The sequence below is a fragment of the Sinocyclocheilus anshuiensis genome, unplaced genomic scaffold, assembly GCF_001515605.1.
Source record: "Sinocyclocheilus anshuiensis isolate Anshui unplaced genomic scaffold, SAMN03320099.WGS_v1.1 scaffold1099, whole genome shotgun sequence".
NCBI classification, from domain to species: Eukaryota; Metazoa; Chordata; class Actinopteri; order Cypriniformes; family Cyprinidae; genus Sinocyclocheilus; species Sinocyclocheilus anshuiensis.
This window is the reverse complement of record NW_015546105.1, coordinates 295,946-309,186: the sequence shown is the minus strand read 5'-3', so window position 1 is coordinate 309,186 and position 13,241 is coordinate 295,946. Positions and strand designations below refer to the sequence as shown.

Below are 13,241 nucleotides of genomic sequence, written 5' to 3'. Positions count from 1 at the left end.
TGAGGCGAGTGAAACCAATCTGCATGGGTTCCGATTCAACGGAAGCTGTGGCCGCTGGAGGATACACAGGTAATTGGCGAGGAGCACGTCGTGCCCGCATTAGATTATCAATGCGGATGGAGAGCTCAATGAACTGTTCGAGGGTCCTCCCCTCATCACGGCAGGCAAGCTCTGACTGTAACTCGACCGCGAGTCCCTTGCGATACAGCAGTTTAAGTGGTTCGTCCTCCCATCCTGACTGTGCTGCGAGAGTGTGGAATGAGAGAGCATAATCCGCCGCCGTGCTTCGTCCCTGTCGCAGAGCGAGTAACTGTTCGCCCGGCTCCTTTCCGCCCGCTGAATGCTCGAAAACCTCGCGGAAACGTCTCAGGAAACAGTCAAATGATGGGAATGACAGCCGTCTCCCTTCCCAAGCAGCAGTGGCCCAGTCCAGCGCTCGTCCAGTTAACAGAGAGCACACAAATGAAACCCGACTATCGTCGGTGGGGTAGAACTGCGGTTGTTGATTTACAAACATGGAGCATTGTAATAGAAAGCCCTTACATCTTTCCGGTGAGCCGTCAAACTTCTCGGGGAAAGCCAGACGTGGGCTGGTCGACGAGTGACTGGGACTGGAAACCGTTTGTGACAGAACGGATGGAGGAATGCTAGGCTCAGGCATGGTGACGCGCAGGCCTTGTAGTGTCCTCACCATCTCCTCCGTGAGCGAGGTGAGTCGTTGCAGCTGTTGTTGATGAGCCGCTAACATGGAGGCCTGGGCAGAAACCTCGGTTGTTAGCTGATAGATCGCTGCTGGTTCCGTGTGTGGCGAAGTCTTCTGTAACGGAAAGTCAGAGGCGTGCAGATCCATTTGCAGCTTTATTGAGAATCAAAGGCAGAGTAAACAGGCAGCGTCACGAACAGCAGTGATAATCCAGGAGAATAAACAGTAGCAGAGCGAGGGTCGGGGCAGGCGGCAGAGAATCACACTAGTAAGAACAGTCTGAGGTAATACACAAGAGATGACAAGACAGGGGATAAACGCTCAGAAATGTAGCCGGGGCAATACAAGACTTCGCAGACACTGAGTCTGGGAGCTGCTTAAATAGGGAAGCTAAGGGGAAACACCTGTGCCAGTAATCAGTCCCAGGTACGGGGTGTATGGGAAATGTAGTCCATGGACGTTAGTACTCGGGAGAGGGTGCCCTCCGGAGGCCGTCGGAGAGAGCCACAGAGGCCTGATTCGTGACAGTTATATACACAGCTACCATAGTGGATCATTGTTTTAGTTTCATAGCAAAGCTCTGTTAGATCTTCTAGCACATGGCACTTCATGAATGTGCATAATAAAAAATATTTATGAAAATAAACATTGATGCACAAATTATGTACTGACCTTATAAAAGCAACAACACACTCAAGGCCTCATTCCTAACAAGGCCCTTTGGACAATATTCATAATAAAACAAGCCTTTCCTTGTTTTTACCTTGTTGCACCTAGTTGTACATTAATGCAGTCAATCACTACTTCTTTTACTATAAAATGATAAAATTAAAATTAAAAAGATAAATGAGTGCACAAGTAATAATTCATTCAAGAGGGTTAAACGGATGGGGCCTTCAAAATTCTCCCTGAAATCCCCATGAACACAAACACACATCCACATGCAAATAGGAGGATTGTAATACAGTCTGTGTGAGTTCTGCTTGACTATTTTAATATTGTATCCATCTTGGGGATTATTCTCTCTTCAACAGAGAGACCACTGCTGGAGTGCTGCAGTACTCACAGTATACCCTGCTGCTCTCAACAAGATTAGAGACCCTGCACTTTGACTCCCAATCCTGCTCTCTTCATGGTGTCTAACCACTTGGCGCCCCACCGCTCACAGTTATAGAATATGGCTAACATTAAATCCCCTCGCCCCCTGACTTATTTATTTGTGATGCAAGCGTTCTGCACATCTAACATTGGTAAGAAAAAATGTATTGGGAATTAATGGGTCACATATATTGTATACAAGAGTCACTGAAAATCAAGACAAAAAGCTTTTGGATGGCTTCTTTTTAATGGCTAACAAAAAAGAACTATTCACATACAACAGCTACCTGATGTTATTTGGCAAAAGATGACCAGTGTGATTAGCACAACTGCAGAGGAAACAGCAGACATTCGTAAAATGAATAGACAGAAAACCTAAAGTCCATCAGGATAGTTTTTACACGTACTGTTGTGGCATTTGCTTTAGTCGAAAGTGGTATATACTATGTTGTGTTTCAATATTGCATCAAATGACTCTGTTATTGCCTATTTACCATTGCAAAGCACAGAGCAAAAGCTATTAAACCCTGTTATAGTCAATACATTCTTCACAGTCCTTCATGATGAAACATACTTTTTTCTCTAGAGAATTTATTAGCTAATAGCATTTCAATGTGCAAAGATGACTTATGCACCTTATGTTAGATGCCATGAATAGGCACGATGAGTTCATCTGTTTCAGGTCCAAAAAATAATGCAGCAACTTACCCCCAAAATATCTAGTAGCTCACCCTCAAAAAACACATTCACATTGGAGGAAGTACAGTTTTACTTCAGCTTCACTGTAAAACTGTTCTGGCTTAAAGAGTCATTCGTGTATCCAGCGGGCCCACCACGTAGCAGTGACCCCTTGGAATTCCTCACCTTTGGCACTGAAAGCAACTACTCAAGCAGTCTCACCGCCGAGGTCTAGCTGTGTTTTTTAGCCCGGAAGCCAATGGCTGGATTGGTGGAACGGTGGATGGAAGTGGTGTAGGGTCGTGGGGACAAGCTTTCGTGCCTGCTTGAGTTGGATGCTGCAGAGACTGCTTCTGTTGATGATGGTTTGAGACAGGATCCTGAGATGGAGGAGGCCTTGCTGTAGCTTGTTGCGCTTGGCTGAGCAGGGGGTTTGTTACCTGTGTGGGACTGCGGAGATAAGACACTCTCATTCATCTCACAAAAAGGTTATTTTGGCACCATCTAGTGGCTGTTCAGAGAACAGCCAGTTTAAAAAAAAAACAAAAAAAAACATGGAGGTTAACTATGAAATAGCCAGGATTTCTTTCACATACCTTTTGGGAGACAAAATATCTCCTTTTGAATAACCACAAATATTTAAGAAAATCAAATGCAAACCAATTCGAAGCTCAATCAAATGAATGACTGACCTGTGCAGTGGATGTATTGACAGTGCTGCAGGCCTTTGCACTAAACGCACTCTTCTTAACACCGTTAGAGGAGGACGCTGATAGTTTTTTCTTCAGAGGCTATAGGAATGAAATATATAACACATGAAACCCAAGAGGGTTTGAGAGACCTTCAAAGCCGTTTGAGCAAGTCAGTCCACATGTCAGCAATATTAGAATTTCTGGTCATGCAAGTGCAGCTCCTATCTGCTTAAATAGGCATATACCCAACACCACAAAACTGCTTGCTAAATGTTAGCCATGGTTACAATAAAACAAAATGTCAGCTCCCCAAGAAAATCTGACAAAAATGACACCATAAGCTTTGTTTCTTTACCTCAATTCAGGCTAAAAACTGAACTAAAAATAAAAACTGTTGTCTTGTGAATATTGTCTCAGCTAAATGATGTCATTATACAAATATTATATATTAGCTGTGAATATTTTCACAATATAGTACAGCCTTAGTGCTTTTGTAAAATGTCCACCTCATAATAAAATTAGTAAGAATAATTTATTTAAAAAGAAATCCTCTTTTTTTCTTCTCTGCATTTCACATCTGCTCTACCTTTTTTTTCCCTAATGTAGCTTTCTAATAATCCTGGCATTGCATACTATGAATATTGTTCATGGCTCTGTAACAAATTGCTTATGTTCCTCTTTTGTAAGTCGCTTTGGATATTTAGCATCTGCTAAATGTAAATGTAATGACACAAACATTCATTAAAAATACATTCTATTAAGTTCATTAAAGCTGAAGTCCGTAAGTTTTGCCTCTTTGTCGCCATCTCTGTTTGAAAACCTGCAATTGCAGCTGTTTGCGGAATTATCTAGCTTGCGTGGGTTGAGCGCCGGCACGGCTCCAGTGCGGATGAATCTAATGTTTTGAGGAGTATGTGGCACTCAGTCACCGCACCGGTGTGGATATTTACTGTACCTAGCAATCACAGATTCTAGCCTACGTCTTGGAATATATGACCCAAATAAGAATTTTCACCGTATATTGTCATTGAACAAATAAGTAGCAAGTCTGCCACGTTTGTTCTGACCAACTGAGGAAAAAGCATTACAATAAATCGCGCTACCAGTGGTGATTTAATCTAAATTATAATTTAATTATTCCAGCTGCTGCGAGAAAAGGCTATAAACGATCCGCTACCTGCAGAATCCTCACGTGTGATAGTCTAGTAGCCGGGACAACTTCTTTATGTTTAAAGACGTGACGTAATGACGCAGCAGCATGCTCGAATTTCCCACGAAAACCTACCCGTACCACTCAAATTAGAAAACATTATTATAAGATAACCGTTGTGAAACAGGCTAAAGTAAGGCGATAGTTTTGAACACTGGCTGGTTATGCACTTGCTCAAATATTGATTTTGGATTATTTTTAATTCCCGCTTTAAGTGGTATCCTTTAACTAGATATTGAATTGTCTCTAACAAGTAAACAATAACAGAATTCTCAGTGGGTGCAGTGATATACACATTAAATGGTGAGCAGATGATTTGCATCAAAGCATTTATTATTTTAGAACTAAAAAAGGACTTCCATTCCTATGGCTGTGATGAAGGATTGAGATTCGTCCAGACTGCTCTTGAAAATTTGATCTGACTTGTCTTTCATAATACCGTACAATGAACAACAGAATGCTTTTTTTGTATTTGCTTCACTTTTGTATTTGAATGAACGGTATTGTTTTTTTTTTACCTTCTTGTTTTGGGTGGAGTGTTGGCTGCTACTGCTGATATCTCTGACATCCTCAGGAGGTGCTGGGGTTACTGAGAGTTCTTGAGATGTTCTCGGCCCAGACCCTTTGTCCTGAGAGGAAGTAAGAGAGAGGTTTTGCAGTCCCTCACTCATCTCCACACCCTCTTCATCCTCTGGAGCATTCCGGAACTGACGCATCATCTCTAAGACATTTGTACGTGTAACAGCGGTGGAGGTGTCCCCCTGTGAACACAGATTTTCTTTCTTTCAGGTCTTTCTTTCTGGCAGGTTGCACATTTAGTCATCCATCAAATTGAAGAGTGCTAATTAGCTGATTTCTGAATCTATAATATTCATGACCTCATTTTAAGAGTAATTGAGTTCTCTTACCGAAATCCAAGGGTTATCTAGCAGCTCATTGGCTGTGATGCGATGAGCTGGGTCAACTTTCAACAAACACCGTATTACAGTTTTGGCTGCAAGACAAAACATAAAATAGTTACTACACTGGCTGAACTGCAATCATAATGGAACGGTGTGGGCATCAGAGGCAGTTCTAACCTGCATCACTAATGGTGTGCCACACAGGGCCAGAAAAAGTGAGCTCTCCTTTCATAATCATCTCAGAAAGCCTTTCCTTGGAGCTGGAAATGAAAGGAGGCTCTCCACCCAGTCTGAAAAAGAATTACAAACACAACACATACATACACACAAAGTGTAAATCAGCAATGTGAGTCTGTGTGTGGGCATAGGATGGAAAACAACATGGGAGATCTTCTTACAGCATGTACATGATGACGCCAATGCTCCACAAATCACACTGTTGGCTGTACTGGTGACCATTAACCACCTCAGGCGCTGAAAGAGTAAGTCCATGTGTCAATAATGGAAGATGTTTGAGGCCGGAGTAATGTGTGATATCTGATGCGTGACGCCATTGACAGCTTTCAGCCTCTACTCCTTCTCGAATATTATCCAGCTTCACATCACTTAAATTAGGTCATCTCCTCTTTACTGCTCATTTTAATCAGCCCTTCATTCAATTTATTAAACACCCCCCATAGTAATTCATCAAATCACAAGTAAATGGAACATGTGAATGTATGCGTTTGAATGTATGAATTACCCATGTAGATAGGTGTCCCGCAAGTGGCCTGCAGCATGTTTTCACTGCCCACACCGCCCTTCTGCACAGAGAGTCCGAAATCTGTGATCTGAGATGAGACAGGACAGGCCTTTGATATGTTATTCAAAATCAAACAATATTCAACAAAAGCACATACAGGACACGCTAAAACATTTCTTTCTCTTCTTAATTAATAAAATTTTTCATCATTAGATTCTGATCTACTGGAATGTTGAAAGTAATGAACTACAGACATGCTGCACTTGATCACTGTATCTTTCTCGCTTTCACTTCTAGATCTCAATTAAACTATTTACGGCCCAAACAGACTTCCACAGAGCAGCCAGTACACCCACTCGCACAGACTATGCTCTCTTGAGCCATATGAATAATATATATGAGGAGTGTATATCGTTTCATGGGTGCGTCGGGGAGAGCAGGATTAATATCCAGGAGAGATGACCACCTTCTGCCAGATAAAAGCTTTTAATACAGTGCCAGGACAGCGCTGTCTTTGGGCCCCTGTTCTACTCTGATTTATAACACAGCGCTGCCCTGATTCAACCCTCCGCTCCAGGTAGCGGCTTCAGTCGGCTCCCGTCAACGCTCTATTCTGCTCCACGCTGTGCCCCGGCTGGTAATTTGTCTCAGAAAAGCCACTTGTGATTCATTTTCTTTGAGAATGTGATATGAAAGGAGTTAGGCAGGAGGTCTGGTGTAATGAGACAATATTTAAAAAGCAGTTAAAAGGTTTGGGCAAGGAGGACAGTGGGAGAACTAAACAACAGACGAGAATGTCCAGAGGTCCCACCGCGTTTGAATGCCATACCACATGCCTGTGCAGAAGTTTTTACCGTCTCTCTCACCTTGATATTGACCAAATCGTTATCGTTGCCTTGGTGAAAACTCTTCACAAGAATGTTTTCCAGTTTGAGGTCACGATGAACAATGTCTGAGAGAGAGAAAGAAGAAACAGAGCAAGGGAGAGATGGTGGGATCGTTTTATTCATAGAGATGAGAGCATGGCAAAAATGCAACGCATTGGAATGGTAACAGTTTTAAATATGCTTTAATGACCAATTCTAGTGAATTTGTTTGCTCTGTTCCCTTAAAATTGCGATTCATACCATCAGTTCTCATGTGAACCAAGCATACAGTACGGGGCCCACCTCTTTTTACCATTCTACACATCATGATTCTTCATTACTGCTTCACACGTTAACTGTACACACTTAAATAGAAATGTGAAAATAATCAAATTATAATCAGCGTGTGAGGCTAATATACTGCAGTCTCATAAAACACTCTAGTCCTGTATACACATTGCAAGTGGAATCATTAGCTCCTCTAGACGTGAGACACACCAGCACTCGGGGACTGTTGAAAAACACACCTATTAATCAGTATTCCTCCCCTGCTCGTTGTTAATGACTCATTAGCCCCATGTATTGCCAAGCAATGTCCTAAATTACCTCTAACCTCAGATTTCACAAGGAGAGAGAAAGAGAAAAAAACGGCAAGAATCTTCAAATAAACCCCTCAGACTCAATTAAAATGGGCTGATATTTTGTCTGACAGTTGTTCATTATTATCTCATTATTAAAACAAGCCCGATTCTCCGTAATGACAGAGAAACTTAATGTGGATGCAATCATCAGAGCGAATATCAGATGGGGGAACAAAGGAATCAAAGCCATTGCATATGACAACAAAGATGTGAGCAATTTTTCAAGCTTTAGGGTTTTTATTTAATGCATTTCTCTAAAGGTAAGGCCACTGAAATAAAAGAATATAATATGTAGTATGTTTTCAGGGTAAGGAACCATCAACCATAGGCTCATAAGAACCATCTGCTTATGAATGTCATGGGAGGTGTATTGAGTTTTGCAAGCGTCACCTTTTTTATGCAGATAAACAATAGCTTCAGATAAGCTTTTGATGATGTGTCTGGTCTCCTCCTCAGTGAAGTGCTTGTTCTTCTGCAGGAGATCCTTTAGATCGCCTCCTTCACAAAGCTCAGTCACGAGGTACATCCTCTAGAGAATGGCACACAAACATACATACTGTATGTACATTTCTCATTTCTGACATCAAACGAGAAACCGCTGTCAAACACAATCCAGCTGCATACACAGTAGTATGATTCGGTTCACAATAGCACAGCTGAGTGAACTTTAAAGGAAAGAGGAGTGTGAAACAGAGTAGATCATGTTTTTGCTCTCACCTTTGGCGTCTCAAAAACTTCCTCCAGATGTATAATATGTTCATGTTTCACTTGTTTCATGATGTTCACTTCTCTTTCCAGATGTTTTACACCAGAAGTACCTGCCTGCATGGATACAAAGCATTTGTGACACTTGACCCATCCTTGACAACCATGGGAGCGGCTCTCCATCAATCACCTCTGTCAACAGGTGAAACATAACCACCAAACACTTACCTTCTCTTTGTTCACCTTCTTAATTGCCCACTTCCTCTGCGTCTCAATGTGAGTGACTTCGCAGACGACACCAAAGTTGCCTTGACCTAATTTCCTCCCAAAGGAATAGATTTTCTGGGTATCCAAATAAAGAGGCCGCATTATGTGAAATATTACATACACACTCCTTCTCCTATAGTGACAGTAAACAATGCTCCAGCTCTGACTAATGGGGTCAGAACGAGGGTGGGTTTGTTTTTCAGCTTCTCTATACTCCATTAAGTTGAGACCTGAATCCTTAAAGTGGAACTTCATTTTCAAGTTTGCCAGTCTCTGGAGTTTGGGAGAATATAGTATTTCTAATCAAGTTACAAATGATTAAGTTGCTGCTGCAGTTCATTCAATCTCAGGTCTAATTAACTTGATCATTATCTCTGCACATGCAAGGCTGAGCACTGCCTGCTGCGGATTTGGCAAAGACAGCAGTCAGAAACCTCTTGAGAGGGCGAGGGCAATCAACAGCATAAAGAGGTGTAATTTCCCTCCAGGCCTGATGAGGGCGCTACCAGATTGGAGGGAGGTCACGCTAGGGCAAGCAAGGCCATGGCTCTGGTGTAAGATAGAAATGGCCTTTTGCCACTAATTTGAAGCCATAGCTGTAAAGTTAAAATGTATCAAAGACTTCTGCTTTCCTGTCCCAAACCTATGATGGTGCCGAAACCCGGGATCCCTTGCAGTGAGTTTTCTGAAATTTACTTTGGTCAGTCATCAGAATGAGGATTTTTTCACAGTTGATCTTGTGAATTGATTAAAGCTGGCCTTCTGACCACGGAGTAGGTAAGTATGTTTTCATTCTCCATTTTGCATGGTATAGAAATTAGAAGGTTGTAATTAGCTTCAATTGTCCCATTACTGTACACTTCAAGAACATTCAGACTCATCTCATCAGGCATGGAAGGGAACATTTCTGACAGTGACGTATTGTTTGCTTTATGGAACTGCGTTACTGTAAGTGTGTGAAACACTTAGGTTTAAGGTTGTAGATGCTGAGCATTCTAGACTATGTGTCTTGTGTAAAATTGGAATAACTGTACTACTGGAATTGCATAGCAATTTCAAGTTGTATGTGTGTCTATGTTGAATTTGTTTGTCTCCTTAGTGGTATACTCTGCTATTTTCCATATGGCTGCAGTTAAGCCATGTACAGGAGCATAGAATCGCCATGTGGCCACAGTGTGATTCACAATTGTCTTAACAATGAAAATGCTTTCCTCACAACAGGATTCAGCTCTGAACTTTGCACTTTATCATGCTCCTTAACAAAAAACATTGGTATGGAAGCATTTTGAGCCAGATCACACCTCATACTCACATTCTCAGGCTGGCTCCCTGTTACAACAGGACCAAATTTGCATCACAATTGTAAAACTTCCTTGCCTTTGTTTGGAGCATGATTACACTGACACATAGCCACAGCTAAATGCAGACACATATACTACCATTTGATCTTCACACACAGAGTCAAATCTACATCTGTCTGATACTGCCTCATATAATGTTAAGTCTATACATCTGGACTGTATTATAATTGTGAATTTCATCCAATTCTTGTTTGTTTTGGTTTCTTTGGGTTTATCTAATTACTTAGCTATCATCTCACCAAGTTTCAAATGTAAATTAGTATTTCTCACTTTTACCTAAGTACAAATATTTTCATTGATATATCATGTAACTAATTTGATTTCTGTTTATTTGTATGCTGTCCATTTTAGTTGAAACAATGATTGTTTTTGGACATTTGAATTTCTGTATTTTGCTTATACTCTTATTGATGAAGGGGGGTGTTAAAACCAGCAATTGTTGATTTTAGTATAATGCAATTTATTTTAATGTTTCCAAAAACAGTGTAAGAGCTTTTCAGATCATCTTTTGTTCTCACCTTGACCATCTTTTTAAGTGCATAGATTTAAGGGCTTTTTGCCAGAGACAAATTCAATCTGACCACATCAAACCTCTGACCAATGACAAATGCCATGTATACTTTTGCTGTTTGTTGTGCCATATGCTCTTTTGAAATCACAGGATTCCTGCTGCATAAGTTCACATCCTGTGTCCTGCCTCAGAAAGAGGGACAAGCGGATTCTACCATGTTCAGTGCCTGTTCTTGTGGAGGTGTGAAGTATTCAATGGGCGTTTTGCATATCTATGAAGGGTGCAACACCATTCGATGAAGATCTCTCACACAGGGCTGAAAGGAGAACAAAGGCTGACCAGCTGCAACTGCAACAAGTCTGGACCAGAAGACTGAAGATGACATCTGCACAGTACAGAAAGCATGTTTTCATGAACTGTGTCACCCTTTGCCTCTTTTGGTGTGGCCAATGGTGCCAAGGGGGGACTTTGTAAAGTCAAAATGTATCAAAGACTTCTTGGGGCTCTGCCCTCTCTCTCTCTCTTTCTCTCCCAGGTAATATTTTTCATACATGCTGGGTACAATTAACTGTTTATATTTTACCATCCTTCATCTATTTTGTAACCAATTCAAGTGTAACCATAACAAAATTCTGTTATTAAACCATTTCAATTATAAATTATGTGCTAACTATTTTTGATTTAACATTAATATTGAAGTGCTACCTATTGCAATACAATATAGTCACACAATAGCAACGCTCTCCCGCATATTTAGCTATTCTAACTGCACTTATTTCCGTCGTTGGTATAAGTGGCAGTGGGTGGTAATAGACTAGAAATGTACAGTTTTATACCATCGTGCTGATAACGTTTCTTTAGTCATTCGGCAATCCTACAGCCTGAACCACCGTAGGGAAGCCATCCTTACATAGCCTTCTGATGGCTAACAAAATAATGTCTTCGGCGCAGCAAGAACAAAAATTCAAGGGAAAATTGGTTGGGAATGTTCATATGGAATTTAGCATGCACTGCATGTAGATCAATATGGACTCTACCTGTATGTCGGATTCATCCTCAATGCGAGTGTGGGGCACTTTCTTCTCTGCACTGTTTGTGCGAGTCCATTGAGATGGCATTTTCTTTTCTGCTCCAGAAACATTTGTATGTGTCATCTAAGGGTGAGATAAATACATTTTTAGTAATTCACACATATAGAGCAACAACATAATTGCAAACATGGAAACCCTCACAAAAAGAGATCATAGAATTAACGACACTGGGGTATCAATCACTAACTGTGCATGCACCCGTATTTTGGCACGAAAACTGTGAATTTTTTTTAATGCCAAAATAATGATCCATCAATAAATCACACAAAAAATAAAAGTCTTAAAAAAAAAAAAGATTCCAAAGATTGACAAATGTCTGCACAGTAGAGCTTGTATGAAAAGCCCTAATATGACAAGGACTTCCTCATGTAGAATCATCAACATTAGAATAGGTTAACTTGTGTAAACTTTTCTGAATGTAGAAACTTTTATGTGTTCTTATATGCAATTATTAGTGAACAATGACTAGTCTCTCAAAATCTTGTATATTACACAATGTATTGTAAAGTTTCAAATAAGATATCTCATTAAATATTCAGGCAGGAGTAAGTGTCTGTCATCGTGTTCATGCATCTAGGAGTCTAATGTCTAAACCGTAACCCTTTATTAGCTAGGCTTCAACTGTCGCTCTCCAATTCACTTCTCACTTTAAAAGAAAGTGCCTAAACTAACTCCACACTAACATTAAGTACAATTTACTCAGCTTAAAACCATGCTCTAGAGCCAAATTAAATGTAAAGCAATTATGGTGTGATGAGTGGAAGCGGCGAAGTGGATCCGCCACACAGACAATAGATTAAATATTAATGAGGAAGCAGTGTCTTTAACCTCTCCTCTCTCAGTGGCATTATCAAGTCTCGCTGACAGGTCCTCTTATAACAGCACTGCCTCTCTTATTACTGACCATCTATCTGCTAAACAAATTGATTGTGACATTCTGAAAACTCCGATCAGCTCAATTAGTTACAGTATGTGATAAGAGTAGCAGAGGTCAAAGTGTAACACAATGGGGTTCCCTCTAAACAGGCTTAGGAAATGGGGAAAAATGATCACAGCATAGAGACATATGAACTGAGAAGCTGCAACTTTTTGCAGCATTGGCTTTTGCAATTGCAAGAGAATGTGTAAAAGAGATGGTTCTGAGGTGAATGATAAAATGTTGCTGAACCAGTGCTTTGTTAGTAGAGAGGAACTGTGAAGTCCTCTTCAAAAAAGCTCTTAAACTTCAAAAACTGAGTGGCATTTATGAAAAGGTGCATCAGCATTTCACTGGTTTAAATCGGGTAAAACTGCAAAACTCAGATATGAGGGAGCCAAACCAAAATTCATCCATAAATGACAAAACCCCTATTTCCAAAGTGCTAAGATCAGAGGGCAGAACAGTACATTGAAAGCACTCTCCTTATGCTTAACGCTGAATACCTATTGATTAACATTAAAGTTCAGGGATCAACGCTAAGGATTTTTTCTACCCGATCGGGCCAGTGGTTCAAATTTTTACTTGCCCTGCCAACATTTTCACTGGCCCTTCCACAAAAAATAAAATAGTTGCTGTTATCATTGTTTTTGATCTGTTATCTTGTATTCTAATAAATAAGCTTATATGACACCAATATTTTAGATACCAATTCAATTTTACAATTCTCTATTTCAATTTCGATACCACAGCAAAAATTACTAGCCAAAAATAAACATAAATATAAAGTTTAAACATTATTAAAGACAAGTGACAGCCAGTAAATAAGAACAAATGAACAAATTACAAGTAATACAA

The 13,241-nt window shown here is 40.5% G+C and overlaps 1 protein-coding gene across 2 annotated transcripts in view; it reads right to left on the bottom strand.

The window, feature by feature from the left end:
- Positions 1-1,904: 1,904 nt before the first annotated feature.
- LOC107700606 (serine/threonine-protein kinase 33-like) overlaps positions 1,905-13,241 on the bottom strand; it is a 30,636-nt gene continuing 19,299 nt past the window's right edge. The window contains exons 2-13 of one of the 2 annotated variants that reach the window (XM_016502331.1): positions 11,414-11,530; positions 8,466-8,579; positions 8,250-8,354; positions 7,923-8,061; positions 6,892-6,977; positions 6,026-6,113; positions 5,682-5,757; positions 5,461-5,573; positions 5,290-5,375; positions 4,900-5,142; positions 3,172-3,270; positions 1,905-2,929 (exon numbers count right to left, since the gene is read on the bottom strand). In XM_016502331.1, coding sequence (XP_016357817.1) covers positions 2,711-2,929; positions 3,172-3,270; positions 4,900-5,142; positions 5,290-5,375; positions 5,461-5,573; positions 5,682-5,757; positions 6,026-6,113; positions 6,892-6,977; positions 7,923-8,061; positions 8,250-8,354; positions 8,466-8,579; positions 11,414-11,530 — 1,485 coding nt within the window. In that variant the 3' untranslated portion in view covers positions 1,905-2,710. Of the gene's footprint in view, positions 2,930-3,171; positions 3,271-4,899; positions 5,143-5,289; positions 5,376-5,460; positions 5,574-5,681; positions 5,758-6,025; positions 6,114-6,891; positions 6,978-7,922; positions 8,062-8,249; positions 8,355-8,465; positions 8,775-11,413; positions 11,531-13,241 lie in introns of those variants that run through there. The other variant, XM_016502330.1, reaches the window with a different exon arrangement.